The sequence below is a fragment of the Oncorhynchus mykiss genome, chromosome 24, assembly GCF_013265735.2.
Source record: "Oncorhynchus mykiss isolate Arlee chromosome 24, USDA_OmykA_1.1, whole genome shotgun sequence".
In the NCBI taxonomy this organism is placed as follows: Eukaryota; Metazoa; Chordata; class Actinopteri; order Salmoniformes; family Salmonidae; genus Oncorhynchus; species Oncorhynchus mykiss.
The window spans coordinates 42,589,407-42,602,624 of NC_048588.1; the positions used below are offsets into that span (position 1 = coordinate 42,589,407).

A 13,218-nucleotide genomic window follows, 5' to 3' on the forward strand; every position below is an offset into this window, starting at 1 on the left:
TTCCTCTATTGTGTAAAAGGTTTCATTGTCTTCTCGGGAATTCTGTCTGATTTTAACGTCGGGTCTCATCCCCCTTCATTGCACAAGCCGTTAAATGCTGTGCCACTCTGTGGAGATTTGGGCCCGGGACCGTTTAGGTTACTGGAAACTTGGTATCGTTTGATTGGTTAACGGTGGTTGGTTTCGGGTTGAAAGGTTACACCTTCTGATGTTCTAAATGGAATTGAAATGTCTTCTCTCTTATCCTGTGTCCAGTCCATTCTCATTTCCAAACTCTCTTCCAAGTAATATATATATAACCATGTTAGTAGCTGGTACTCCTTGTATATAGCCACGTTATTACCTGGTACTTCCTGTATATAGCCACGTTATTACCTGGTACTTCCTGTATATAGCCACGTTATTACCTGGTACTTCCTGTATATAGCCACGTTATTACCTGGTACTTCCTGTATATAGCCACGTTATTACCTGGTACTCCCTGTATATAACCATGTATTTACCTGGTACTTCCTGTATATAGCCATGTCATTACCTGGTATTTCCTGTATATCGACTCAGTACTGTGGATATAGTCATGTTATCATTACTCATTGTGTTCACTCTCTCTGCATTGTCCATTGCTCTTAATCCTTACCCTTGACCCTAAACCCCTGAAAATCAACTCTGGACCTCTAACCAGCATTGTGAGATACTACACTAACCTCTACCTTCTTCAAGGAACTAAGAGTATGGACACAACTAAGAGTATGGACACAACTAAGAGTATGGACACAACTAAGAGTATGGACACAACTAAGAGTATGGACATAACTCACTCACATATATGCACGAATACACAGTGGGGTGGGTGTCATTGTGTTACCTGGATCAGAGTCTGTCTCTCAGCCTTAGGAAGCTCCTTAGCCTGACGCTCTGCCTCCTCCCACTCCTTTCTCACCTGGAGAGAGAGAGCGAGCGAGAGAGAGCGAGAGAGCGAGCGAGAGAGAGCGAGAGAGCGAGCGAGCGAGAGCGAGAGAGAGCGAGAGAGAGAGAGAGCGAGAGAGAGAGAGAGAGCGAGAGAGAGAGAGCGAGAGAGAGCGAGAGAGAGCGAGCGAGAGAGAGAGAGCGAGAGAGAGAGAGCGAGAGAGAGAGAGCGAGAGAGCGAGCGAGCGAGAGAGAGAGAGAGCGAGAGAGAGCGAGAGAGAGCGAGAGAGAGCGAGAGAGAGAGCGAGAGAGAGCGAGAGAGAGAGCGAGAGAGAGCGAGAGAGAGAGCGAGAGAGAGAGCGAGAGAGAGAGCGAGAGAGAGAGCGAGAGAGAGAGCGAGAGAGAGAGCGAGAGAGAGCGAGAGAGAGCGAGAGAGAGCGAGAGAGAGCGAGAGAGAGAGAGAGAGAGAGCGCGAGAGAGCGAGAGAGAGAGACAGAGAGAGAGAGACAGAGACAAATACAGAACATGATTAGAATGAGTTGCTTGCATCAGAATCTCAGGTCTAAATTCAAAAGGCACTCGTACATCTGAGCTATCTTTGTTGAAGGTGCTGGAACCAGTTGAAAAACATGAGAAAGAAACCTGTATCACTGCTCTTTAATAAGCTTGCCATCAAGAGCAGTCCAGAAAAGTGTTTGTGTGTGTGTGTGTGTGTGTGTGTATCCTCCTCACCCTCTCCATTCGGTTACGGTGCCTGATCTCCAGCTGCTCCTTGGCCTTCTGGAAGCGTGTATGCTCCTTGTCATCAGCGGGCGTCTCGAAGTACACGTCAACATCGTCAGTGGGCTGAGGGGTGGGGGGCACTGCTGCTGGGGGGGGGGGGGGGGGGCAGAGAGCAGGGTCAGAGGAACAGACAGACTGACAGACAGACAATACACATGGACAGAAACCAAGACAGACAAACGCTCCCAGCAGACAGAAGGTGGAAGGTGTTAGCCAGACAAACACACAGAAGGTCAGGAGACATTGACAGAGAGCCTCTCCTCTCAGGCATTCTCTACATCCCAGACAACATGATAGTCTCTCCTCCCTGTCCTCTCCATCCCAGACAACATGATAGTCTCTCCTCCTCTGTCCTCTCCATCCCAGACAACATGATAGTCTCTCCTCCTCTGTTCTCTCCATCCCAGACAACATGATAGTCTCTCCTCCTCTGTTCTCTCCATCCCAGACAACATGATAGTCTCTCCTCCTCTGTCCTCTCCATCCCAGACAACATGATAGTCTCTCCTCCTCTGTCCTCTCCATCCCAGACAACATGATAGTCTCTCCTCCTCTGTCCTCTCCATCCCAGACAACATGATAGTCTCTCCTCCTCTGTTCTCTCCATCCCAGACAACATGAGTCTCTCCTCCTCTGTTCTCTCCATCCCAGACAACATGATAGTCTCTCCTCCTCTGTCCTCTCCATCCCAGACAACATGAGTCTCTCCTCACTTGTCCTCTGTCCTCTCCATCCCAGACAACATGATAGTCTCTCCTCCTCTGTATCCCTACACCACCACGCTACATGATAGTCTCTCCTCCTATCATCCTGCTAGTAGTGAGGATGTTCTGGCAGGCTGAGACTAAGGTGACTGTGGAGGAATTTGACAGACAAAGCCTGGTGGGGGGGGGGGGGGGGGGGGGGGGGGGGGCTGGGGAGGGCTGGGGGGGGGGGGGGGGGGGGGCTCTATTCTGTTCTGTCTTTACTGAGGAAGAGTTTATCATCCTGCTAGTAGTGAGGATGTTCTGTCTTTACTGAGGAAGAGTTCATCATCCTGCTAGTAGTGAGGATGTTCTGTCTTTACTGAGGAAGAGTTCATCATCCTGCTAGTAGTGAGGATGTTCTGTCTTTACTGAGGAAGAGTTCATCATCGTTCACATGTCCTCTTAACATATTTGATCTGAGGATGAGCTTGACAATGTTGATCCAGTTTCTGCATTCTTCCTTTCAGTTGATGCTACAGCGCTATGTGGACACACACACACGCACGCACACAGAGAGACAGGCCGAGAGACAGGCCGAGAGACAGGCCGAGAGACAGGCCAAGAGACAGGCCGAGAGACAGGCCAAGAGACAGGCCAAGAGACAGGCCAAGAGACAGGCCAAGAGACAGGCCAAGAGACAGACACAGTCCAGAAAAGTGTATTTGAGAGACAAGCAGACAGACAGACAGGTTGAAGACTTAAAGTATCCCAGTACGGATGTGTGTCTGTCTGTAGGGGACATGAAAGACAAGGCTGTGTATAGAACTGGGTAATCAGGGTGGTCTGGTTACCAGTCACTATATCGTTCAGTGTTGTTTTAATCCTTGTCCTGGGGAACCAAAAGTCCACAGGAGGTGTTTTCTTTCTTCTAGTGTCTAACACACATCTGGTACCACTAATCAAAGGTCTGATGAGTCCATCATTTGAATCAGGTAGGCAGTGCAGAACCAGCTCTGAGTTCCCAGGAGAGAGTCTGGGGTAGCAGAACCAGCTCTGAGTTCCCAGGAGAGAGTCTGAGGTAGCAGAACCAGCTCTGAGTTCCCAGGAGAGAGTCTGGGGTAGCAGAACCAGCTCTGAGTTCCCAGGAGAGAGTCTGGGGTAGCAGAACCAGCTCTGAGTTCCCAGGAGAGAGTCTGGGGTAGCAGAACCAGCTCTGAGTTCCCAGGAGAGAGTCTGGGGTAGCAGAACCAGCTCTGAGTCTGGGAAACACTGTTACGATCTACCGATCCTGATGTGGTCACAGTAGTAGAGACTGGGGTAGCAGAAACAGAGACCAGTAGAGACTGGGGTAGCAGAAACAGAGACCAGTAGAGACTGGGGTAGCAGAAACAGAGACCAGTAGAGACTGGGGTAGCAGAAACAGAGACCAGTAGAGCCTGGGGTAGCAGAAACAGAGACCAGTAGAGCCTGGGGTAGCAGAAACAGAGACCAGTAGAGACTGGGGTAGCAGAAACAGAGACCAGTAGAGACTGGGGTAGCAGAAACAGAGACCAGTAGAGACTGGGGTAGCAGAAACAGAGACCAGTAGAGACTGGGGTAGCAGAAACAGAGACCAGTAGAGACTGGGGTAGCAGAAACAGAACAGCAACAGTAAATGACACAAGACAGCGAGATAGTGGTGTAGTGTGGTGGTGTAGTAGTGTGGTGGTGTAGAAGTGTGGTGGTGTAGTAGTGTAGTGGTGTAGTAGTGTAGTGGTATAGTAGTGTAGTGGTGTAGTAGTGTAGTGGTGTAGTAGTGTGGTGGTGTGGTGGTGTAGTGGTGTAGTAGTGTAGTGGTGTAGTAGTGTAGTGGTGTAGTAGTGTAGTGGTGTAGTAGTGTGGTGGTGTAGTGGTATAGTAGTGTGGTGGTGTAGTAGTGTGGTGGTGTAGTAGTGTGGTGGTATAGTAGTGTAGTGGTATAGTAGTGTGGTGGTGTGGTGGTGTAGTGGTGTAGTAGTGTAGTGGTATAGTAGTGTGGTGGTGTAGTAGTGTGGTGGTGTAGTAGTGTGGTGGTGTAGTAGTGTGGTGGTGTGGTAGTGTAGTGGTATAGTAGTGTGGTGGTGTAGTGGTGTGGTGGTGTAGTGGTGTAGTAGTGTAGTGGTATAGTAGTGTAGTGGTATAGTAGTGTGGTGGTGTAGTAGTGTGGTGGGGTGTGGGGGTGGTGGTGGTGTAGTAGTGTAGTGGTATAGTAGTGTGGTGGTGTAGTGGTATAGTAGTGTAGTGGTATAGTAGTGTAGTGGTATAGTAGTGTAGTGGTATAGTAGTGTAGTGGTGTAGTAGTGTGGTGGTGTAGTAGTGTGGTGGTGTAGTAGTGTAGTGGTATAGTAGTGTAGTGGTATAGTAGTGTAGTGGTGTAGTAGTGTGGTGGTATAGTAGTGTGGTGGTGTAGTAGTGTGGTGGTGTAGTAGTGTGGTGGTGTAGTAGTGTAGTGGTGTAGTAGTGTAGTGGTATAGTAGTGTAGTGGTATAGTAGTGTAGTGGTATAGTAGTGTGGTGGTGTAGTAGTGTGGTGGTGTAGTAGTGTGGTGGTGTAGTAGTGTAGTGGTATAGTAGTGTAGTGGTATAGTAGTGTGGTGGTGTGGTGGTGTAGTGGTGTAGTAGTGTAGTGGTATAGTAGTGTGGTGGTGTAGTAGTGTGGTGGTGTGGTGGTGTAGTGGTGTAGTAGTGTAGTGGTGTAGTAGTATAGTAGTGTAGTGGTATAGTAGTGTAGTGGTATAGTAGTGTGGTGGTGTGGTGGTGTAGTGGTGTAGTAGTGTAGTGGTATAGTAGTGTGGTGGTGTAGTAGTGTGGTGGTGTGGTGGTGTAGTGGTGTAGTAGTGTAGTGGTGTAGTAGTGTAGTGGTATAGTAGTGTAGTGGTATAGTAGTGTAGTGGTATAGTAGTGTGGTGGTGTGGTGGTGTAGTGGTGTAGTAGTGTAGTGGTATAGTAGTGTGGTGGTGTAGTAGTGTGGTGGTGTGGTGGTGTAGTGGTGTAGTAGTGTGGTGGTGTGGTGGTGTAGTGGTGTAGTAGTGTAGTGGTATAGTAGTGTAGTGGTATAGTAGTGTAGTGGTATAGTAGTGTAGTGGTATAGTAGTGTAGTGGTATAGTAGTGTGGTGGTGTGGTGGTGTAGTAGTGTGGTGGTGTGGTAGTGTGGTGGTGTGGTGGTGTAGTGGTGTAGTAGTGTAGTGGTATAGTAGTGTAGTGGTATAGTAGTGTAGTGGTGTAGTAGTGTGGTGGTGTAGTAGTGTAGTGGTATAGTAGTGTAGTGGTGTAGTAGTGTGGTGGTGTAGTGGTATAGTAGTGTAGTGGTATAGTAGTGTAGTGGTATAGTAGTGTAGTGGTGTAGTAGTGTGGTGGTGTGGTGGTGTAGTGGTGTAGTAGTGTAGTGGTGTAGTAGTGTAGTGGTATAGTAGTGTAGTGGTATAGTGGTATAGTAGTGTGGTGGTGTAGTGGTATAGTAGTGTAGTGGTATAGTAGTGTAGTGGTATAGTAGTGTAGTGGTATAGTAGTGTAGTGGTGTAGTAGTGTGGTGGTGTGGTGGTGTAGTGGTGTAGTAGTGTAGTGGTGTAGTAGTGTAGTGGTATAGTAGTGTAGTGGTATAGTGGTATAGTAGTGTGGTGGTATAGTAGTGTAGTGGTATAGTAGTGTAGTGGTGTAGTAGTGTGGTGGTGTGGTGGTGTAGTGGTGTAGTAGTGTAGTGGTGTAGTAGTGTAGTGGTATAGTAGTGTAGTGGTGTAGTAGTGTGGTGGTGTAGTGGTGTAGTAGTGTAGTGGTGTAGTAGTGTAGTAGTGTAGTAGTGTAGTGGTATAGTAGTGTAGTGGTATAGTAGTGTAGTGGTGTAGTAGTGTGGTGGTGTGGTGGTGTAGTGGTGTAGTAGTGTAGTGGTGTAGTAGTGTAGTGGTATAGTAGTGTAGTGGTATAGTGGTATAGTAGTGTGGTGGTATAGTAGTGGTGTAGTAGTGTGGTGGTGTAGTAGTGTGGTGGTGTAGTAGTGTGGTGGGGTGTGGGGGTGGTGGTGGTGTAGGGGTGTTGGTGGTGGTGGGGTGTAGGGGTGGTGGTGGGGTGTAGGGGTGGTGGTGGGGTGTAGGGGTGGTGGTGGGGTGTAGGGGTGGTGGTGGTGTAGGTGGTGTAGGGGTGTTGGTGTTGGTGGTAGTGGTGTTGGTGGTAGTGGTGGTGTTGGTGGTAGTGGTGGTGTTGGTGGTAGTGGTGGTGTAGGGGTGTTGGTGGTAGTGGTGGTATAGGGGTGTTGGTGGTAGTGGTGGTATAGGGGTGTTGGTGGTAGTGGTGGTATAGGGGTGTTGGTGGTAGTGGTGGTGTAGGTGGTAGTGGTGGTGTAGGGGTGTTGGTGGTGTGGTGGTGTAGGGGTGTTGGTGGTGTGGTGGTGTAGGGGTGTTGGTGGTGTGGTGGTGTAGGGGTGTTGGTGGTGTGGTGGTGTAGGGGTGTTGGTGGTGTGGTGGTGTAGGGGTGTTGGTGGTGTGGTGGTATAGGGGTGTTGGTGGTGTGGTGGTATAGCGGTGTTGGTGGTAGTGGTGGTGTAGGGGTGTTGGTGGTAGTGGTGGTGTAGGTGGTAGTGGTGGTATAGGGGTGTTGGTGGTAGTGGTGGTGTAGGTGGTAGTGGTGGTGTAGGGGTGTTGGTGGTGTGGTGGTGTAGGGGTGTTGGTGGTGTGGTGGTGTAGGGGTGTGGTGGTGTAGGGGTGGTGGTGGTGTAGGGGTGTTGGTGGTGTAGGTGGTAGTGGTGGTGTAGGGGTGGTAGTGGTGGTGTAGGGGTGTTGGTGATGGTGTAGGGGTGTTGGTGATGGTGTGGTGTAGGGGTGGTGGTATAGGGGTGTTGGTGGTAGTGGTGGTGGTGTAGGGGTGTTGGTGGTAGTGGTGTAGGGGTGTTGGTGGTAGTGGTGTAGCGGTGTTGGTGGTAGTGGTGGTGTAGGTGGTAGTGGTGGTGTAGGGGTGTTGGTGGTGTGGTGGTGTAGGGGTGTTGGTGGTGTGGTGGTGTAGGGGTGTGGTGGTGTAGGGGTGTTGGTGGTGTAGGTGGTAGTGGTGGTGTAGGGGTGGTAGTGGTGGTGTAGGGGTGTTGGTGATGCTGTAGGGGTGTTGGTGATGGTGTGGTGTAGGGGTGGTGGTATAGGGGTGTTGGTGGTAGTGGTGGTGGTGGTGTAGGGGTGTTGGTGGTAGTGGTGTAGGGGTGTTGGTGGTAGTGGTGTAGCGGTGTTGGTGGTAGTGGTGGTGTAGGGGTGTTGGTGGTAGTGGTGGTGTAGGTGGTAGTGGTGGTGTAGGGGTGTTGGTGGTGTGGTCGTGTTAGTGGTGTGGTGGTGTTGGTGGTAGTGGTGGTGTAGGTGGTAGTGGTGGTGTAGGGGTGTTGGTGGTGTAGGGGTGTTGGTGGTGGTGTGGTGTAGGGGTGTTGGTGGTAGTGGTGGTGTAGGGGTGTTGGTGGTAGTGGTGGTGTTGGTGGTAGTGGTGGTGTAGGGGTGTTGGTGGTGTAGGGGTGTTGGTGGTGGTGTGGTGTAGGGGTGTTGGTGGTGTAGGGGTGTTGGTGGTAGTGGTGGTGTAGGGGTGTTGGTGGTAGTGGTGGTGTAGGGGTGTTGGTGGTAGTGGTGGTGTAGGGGTGTTGGTGGTAGTGGTGGTGTAGGGGTGTTGGTGGTAGTGGTGGTGTAGGGGTGTTGGTGGTAGTGGTGGTGTAGGGGTGTTGGTGGTAGTGGTGGTGTAGGGGTGTTGGTGGTGTAGGGGTGTTGGTGGTAGTGGTGTAGGGGTGTTGGTGGTAGTGGTGGTGTAGGGGTGTTGGTGGTAGTGGTGGTGTAGGTGGTAGTGGTGGTGTAGGGGTGTTGGTGGTAGTGGTGGTGTAGGGGTGTTGGTGGTGGTGTAGGGGTGTTGGTGGTGGTGGTGGTGTAGGGGTGTTGGTGGTGGTGTGGTGTAGGGGTGTTGGTGGTAGTGTGGTGTAGGGGTGTTGGTGGTAGTGTGGTGTAGGGGTGTTGGTGGTAGTGGTGGTGTTGGTGGTAGTGGTGGTGTAGGGGTGTTGGTGGTAGTGGTGGTGTTGGTGGTAGTGGTGGTGTAGGGGTGTTGGTGGTAGTGGTGGTGTAGGGGTGTTGGTGGTAGTGGTGGTGTAGGCGTGTTGGTGGTAGTGGTGGTGTAGGGGTGTTGGTGGTAGTGGTGGTGGTGGTGGTAGTGGTGGTGTTGGTGGTAGTGGTGGTGTTGGTGGTAGTGGTGGTGTAGGGGTGTTGGTGGTAGTGGTGGTGTTGGTGGTAGTGGTGGTGTAGGGGTGTTGGTGGTAGTGGTGGTGTTGGTGGTAGTGGTGGTGTAGGGGTGTTGGTGGTAGTGGTGGTGTTGGTGGTAGTGGTGGTAGTGTAGGGGTGTTGGTGGTAGTGGTGGTGGTGTAGGGGTGTTGGTGGTAGTTGTGTAGGGGTGTTGGTGGTAGTGGTGGTGGTGGTGTAGGGGTGTTGGTGGTGTTGGTGGTAGTGGTGGTGTAGGGGTGTTGGTGGTAGTGGTGTAGGGGTGTTGGTGGTAGTGGTGGTGTTGGTGGTAGTGGTGGTGTAGGGGTGTTGGTGGTAGTGGTGGTGTAGGGGTGTTGGTGGTGTAGGGGTGTTGGTGGTGGTGTGGTGTAGGGGTGTTGGTGGTGTAGGGGTGTTGGTGGTAGTGGTGGTGTAGGGGTGTTGGTGGTAGTGGTGGTGTAGGGATGTTGGTGGTAGTGGTGGTGTAGGGGTGTTGGTGGTGGTGGTAGTGGTGGTGTTGGTGGTAGTGGTGGTGTAGGGGTGTTGGTGGTAGTGGTGGTGTTGGTGGTAGTGGTGGTGTAGGGGTGTTGGTGGTAGTGGTGGTGTTGGTGGTAGTGGTGGTGTAGGGGTGTTGGTGGTAGTGGTGGTGTTGGTGGTAGTGGTGGTAGTGTAGGGGTGTTGGTGGTAGTGGTGGTGGTGTAGGGGTGTTGGTGGTAGTTGTGTAGGGGTGTTGGTGGTAGTGGTGGTGGTGGTGTAGGGGTGTTGGTGGTGTTGGTGGTAGTGGTGGTGTAGGGGTGTTGGTGGTAGTGGTGTAGGGGTGTTGGTGGTAGTGGTGGTGTTGGTGGTAGTGGTGGTGTAGGGGTGTTGGTGGTAGTGGTGGTGTAGGGGTGTTGGTGGTGTAGGGGTGTTGGTGGTGGTGTGGTGTAGGGGTGTTGGTGGTGTAGGGGTGTTGGTGGTAGTGGTGGTGTAGGGGTGTTGGTGGTAGTGGTGGTGTAGGGGTGTTGGTGGTAGTGGTGGTGTAGGGGTGTTGGTGGTAGTGGTGGTGTAGGGGTGTTGGTGGTAGTGGTGGTGTAGGGGTGTTGGTGGTAGTGTGGTGTAGGGGTGTTGGTGGTAGTGGTGGTGTTGGTGGTAGTGGTGGTGTGGTGGTGTTGGTGGTAGTGGTGGTGTAGGGGTGTTGGTGGTAGTGGTGTAGGGGTGTTGGTGGTAGTGGTGGTGTTGGTGGTAGTGGTGGTGTGGTGGTGTTGGTGGTAGTGGTGGTGTAGGGGTGTTGGTGGTAGTGGTGGTGTAGGGGTGTTGGTGGTAGTGGTGGTGTAGGGGTGTTGGTGGTAGTGGTGGTGGTGGTGGTGTAGGGGTGTTGGTGGTAGTGGTGGTGTTGGTGGTAGTGGTGGTGTTGGTGGTAGTGGTGGTGTTGGTGGTAGTGGTGGTGTAGGGGTGTTGGTGGTAGTGGTGGTGTAGGGGTGTTGGTGGTAGTGGTGGTGGTGGTGGTGTAGGGGTGTTGGTGGTAGTGGTGTAGGGGTGTTGGTGGTAGTGGTGGTGGTGTAGGGGTGTTGGTGGTGTTGGTGGTAGTGGTGGTGTAGGGGTGTTGGTGGTAGTGGTGTAGGGGTGTTGGTGGTAGTGGTGTAGGGGTGTTGGTGGTAGTGGTGGTGGTGGTGTAGGGGTGTTGGTGGTGTTGGTGGTAGTGGTGGTGTAGGGGTGTTGGTGGTAGTGGTGTAGGGGTGTTGGTGGTAGTGGTGTAGGGGTGTTGGTGGTAGTGGTGGTGGTGGTGTAGGGGTGTTGGTGGTAGTGGTGGTGTAGGGGTGTTGGTGGTAGTGGTGGTGTAGGGGTGTTGGTGGTAGTGGTGTAGGGGTGTTGGTGGTAGTGGTGGTGGTGGTGTAGGGGTGTTGGTGGTAGTGGTGGTGTAGGGGTGTTGGTGGTAGTGGTGGTGTAGGGGTGTTGGTGGTAGTGGTGTAGGGGTGTTGGTGGTAGTGGTGGTGTAGGGGTGTTGGTGGTAGTGGTGGTGTAGGGGTGTTGGTGGTAGTGGTGGTGGTGGTGGTAGTGGTGGTGTTGGTGGTAGTGGTGGTGTTGGTGGTAGTGGTGGTGTAGGGGTGTTGGTGGTAGTGGTGGTGTTGGTGGTAGTGGTGGTGTAGGGGTGTTGGTGGTAGTGGTGGTGTTGGTGGTAGTGGTGGTGTAGGGGTGTTGGTGGTAGTGGTGGTGTTGGTGGTAGTGGTGGTAGTGTAGGGGTGTTGGTGGTAGTGGTGGTGGTGTAGGGGTGTTGGTGGTAGTTGTGTAGGGGTGTTGGTGGTAGTGGTGGTGGTGGTGTAGGGGTGTTGGTGGTGTTGGTGGTAGTGGTGGTGTAGGGGTGTTGGTGGTAGTGGTGTAGGGGTGTTGGTGGTAGTGGTGGTGTTGGTGGTAGTGGTGGTGTAGGGGTGTTGGTGGTAGTGGTGGTGTAGGGGTGTTGGTGGTGTAGGGGTGTTGGTGGTGGTGTGGTGTAGGGGTGTTGGTGGTGTAGGGGTGTTGGTGGTAGTGGTGGTGTAGGGGTGTTGGTGGTAGTGGTGGTGTAGGGGTGTTGGTGGTAGTGGTGGTGTAGGGGTGTTGGTGGTAGTGGTGGTGTAGGGGTGTTGGTGGTAGTGGTGGTGTAGGGGTGTTGGTGGTAGTGGTGGTGTAGGGGTGTTGGTGGTAGTGTGGTGTAGGGGTGTTGGTGGTAGTGGTGGTGTTGGTGGTAGTGGTGGTGTGGTGGTGTTGGTGGTAGTGGTGGTGTAGGGGTGTTGGTGGTAGTGGTGGTGTAGGGGTGTTGGTGGTAGTGGTGGTGTAGGGGTGTTGGTGGTAGTGGTGGTGGTGGTGGTGTAGGGGTGTTGGTGGTAGTGGTGGTGTTGGTGGTAGTGGTGGTGTTGGTGGTAGTGGTGGTGTTGGTGGTAGTGGTGGTGTAGGGGTGTTGGTGGTAGTGGTGGTGTAGGGGTGTTGGTGGTAGTGGTGTAGGGGTGTTGGTGGTAGTGGTGGTGGTGGTGTAGGGGTGTTGGTGGTGTTGGTGGTAGTGGTGGTGTAGGGGTGTTGGTGGTAGTGGTGTAGGGGTGTTGGTGGTAGTGGTGTAGGGGTGTTGGTGGTAGTGGTGGTGGTGGTGTAGGGGTGTTGGTGGTGTTGGTGGTAGTGGTGGTGTAGGGGTGTTGGTGGTAGTGGTGTAGGGGTGTTGGTGGTAGTGGTGTAGGGGTGTTGGTGGTAGTGGTGGTGGTGGTGTAGGGGTGTTGGTGGTAGTGGTGGTGTAGGGGTGTTGGTGGTAGTGGTGTAGGGGTGTTGGTGGTAGTGGTGGTGGTGGTGTAGGGGTGTTGGTGGTAGTGGTGGTGTAGGGGTGTTGGTGGTAGTGGTGGTGTAGGGGTGTTGGTGGTAGTGGTGTAGGGGTGTTGGTGGTAGTGGTGGTGTAGGGGTGTTGGTGGTAGTGGTGGTGTAGGGGTGTTGGTGGTAGTGGTGGTGTAGGGGTGTTGGTGGTAGTGGTGGTGTAGGGGTGTTGGTGGTAGTGGTGGTGTAGGGGTGTTGGTGGTAGTGGTGGTGTAGGGGTGTTGGTGGTAGTGGTAGTGTAGGGGTGTTGGTGGTAGTGTAGGGGTGTTGGTGGTAGTGTAGGGGTGTTGGTGGTAGTGGTGGTGTAGGGGTGTTGGTGGTAGTGGTGGTGTAGGGGTGTTGGTGGTAGTGTAGGGGTGTTGGTGGTAGTGGTGGTGTAGGGGTGTTGGTGGTAGTGGTAGTGTAGGGGTGTTTGTGGTAGTGGTAGTGTAGGGGTGTTGGTGGTAGTGTAGGGGTGTTGGTGGTAGTGTAGGGGTGTTGGTGGTATAGGGGTGTGGTGGTTTCGCCGGCCTGTTTGGCGAGGCTTGCTGTGAGCCTGACTTACTAAGGCGTTTGCACACGGCCATGCAGTATTCCTCAGAGTCAAAGTTGTTGCGGTTTCCAGCGCAGCCCCCATACACGAAGCGGACGCACTTCCTGGTTGTCATATCGAAGTGCCAGCGGGCCATGGAGGCACGGCAGGGGCCGGTCTCAGCCTCCAGGGTACACACCGCTGGTAGTTAGGGATAGGTCAGGGGTCAGCTGTTAGAACATCCACCCACGGGGGGGCAGCACTCACATCTACCCCTCAATGATTTATAACCACTGAGGGAACCTACTGAAGCAGGAAGTGTCCTCCAGCAATGTCCAACACTACCTTGTCTTTCAACGCTCCTACCCATGATCATCCTGATAGCTACTAAAGGGCTATGACAGTTCATAACATGACACAGGATGTCAACATTTCAAAGCTCCTACCCATGATCATCCTGATAGCTACTATAGGGCTATGACAGTTCATAACATGACACAGGATGTCAACATTGGAACATTAAAAAAAGGAATGTTTGAGAAAGTGGGAAATAAAAACGTTTTTTTTTTTCTACACATCATGCTAACATTGTAAAAACATGGTAGGACAACTATATTTAATTACACATTTCTACACTGCAAATTGAAAACTACTAATTCCCCAAAAATTAGAAATCGCATTTCAAAACTAATAATAATAATGATCACAAATCTATTTTTATGTAGATACACTGTATATACAAAAGTATGTGGACACCCCTTCGAAGTAATGGATTCGGCCAGTTCAGCCACACCTGTTGCTGACA

The 13,218-nt window shown here is 52.2% G+C and overlaps 1 protein-coding gene across 14 annotated transcripts in view; it reads right to left on the bottom strand.

The window, feature by feature from the left end:
• The window catches only part of aplp2 (amyloid beta (A4) precursor-like protein 2), a 141,250-nt gene that overhangs the window by 56,873 nt on the left and 71,159 nt on the right, over positions 1-13,218 (bottom strand). For 10 of the 14 annotated variants that reach the window (XM_036961451.1, XM_036961447.1, XM_036961446.1 and 7 more), the window contains exons 7-9: positions 12,447-12,614; positions 1,639-1,775; positions 866-940 (exon numbers count right to left, since the gene is read on the bottom strand). In XM_036961451.1, the coding sequence (XP_036817346.1) occupies positions 866-940; positions 1,639-1,775; positions 12,447-12,614 (380 nt within the window). The remainder of the gene's footprint in view (positions 1-865; positions 941-1,638; positions 1,776-12,446; positions 12,615-13,218) is intronic. The other 4 variants (XM_036961448.1, XM_036961441.1, XM_036961453.1 and 1 more) reach the window with 3 other exon arrangements.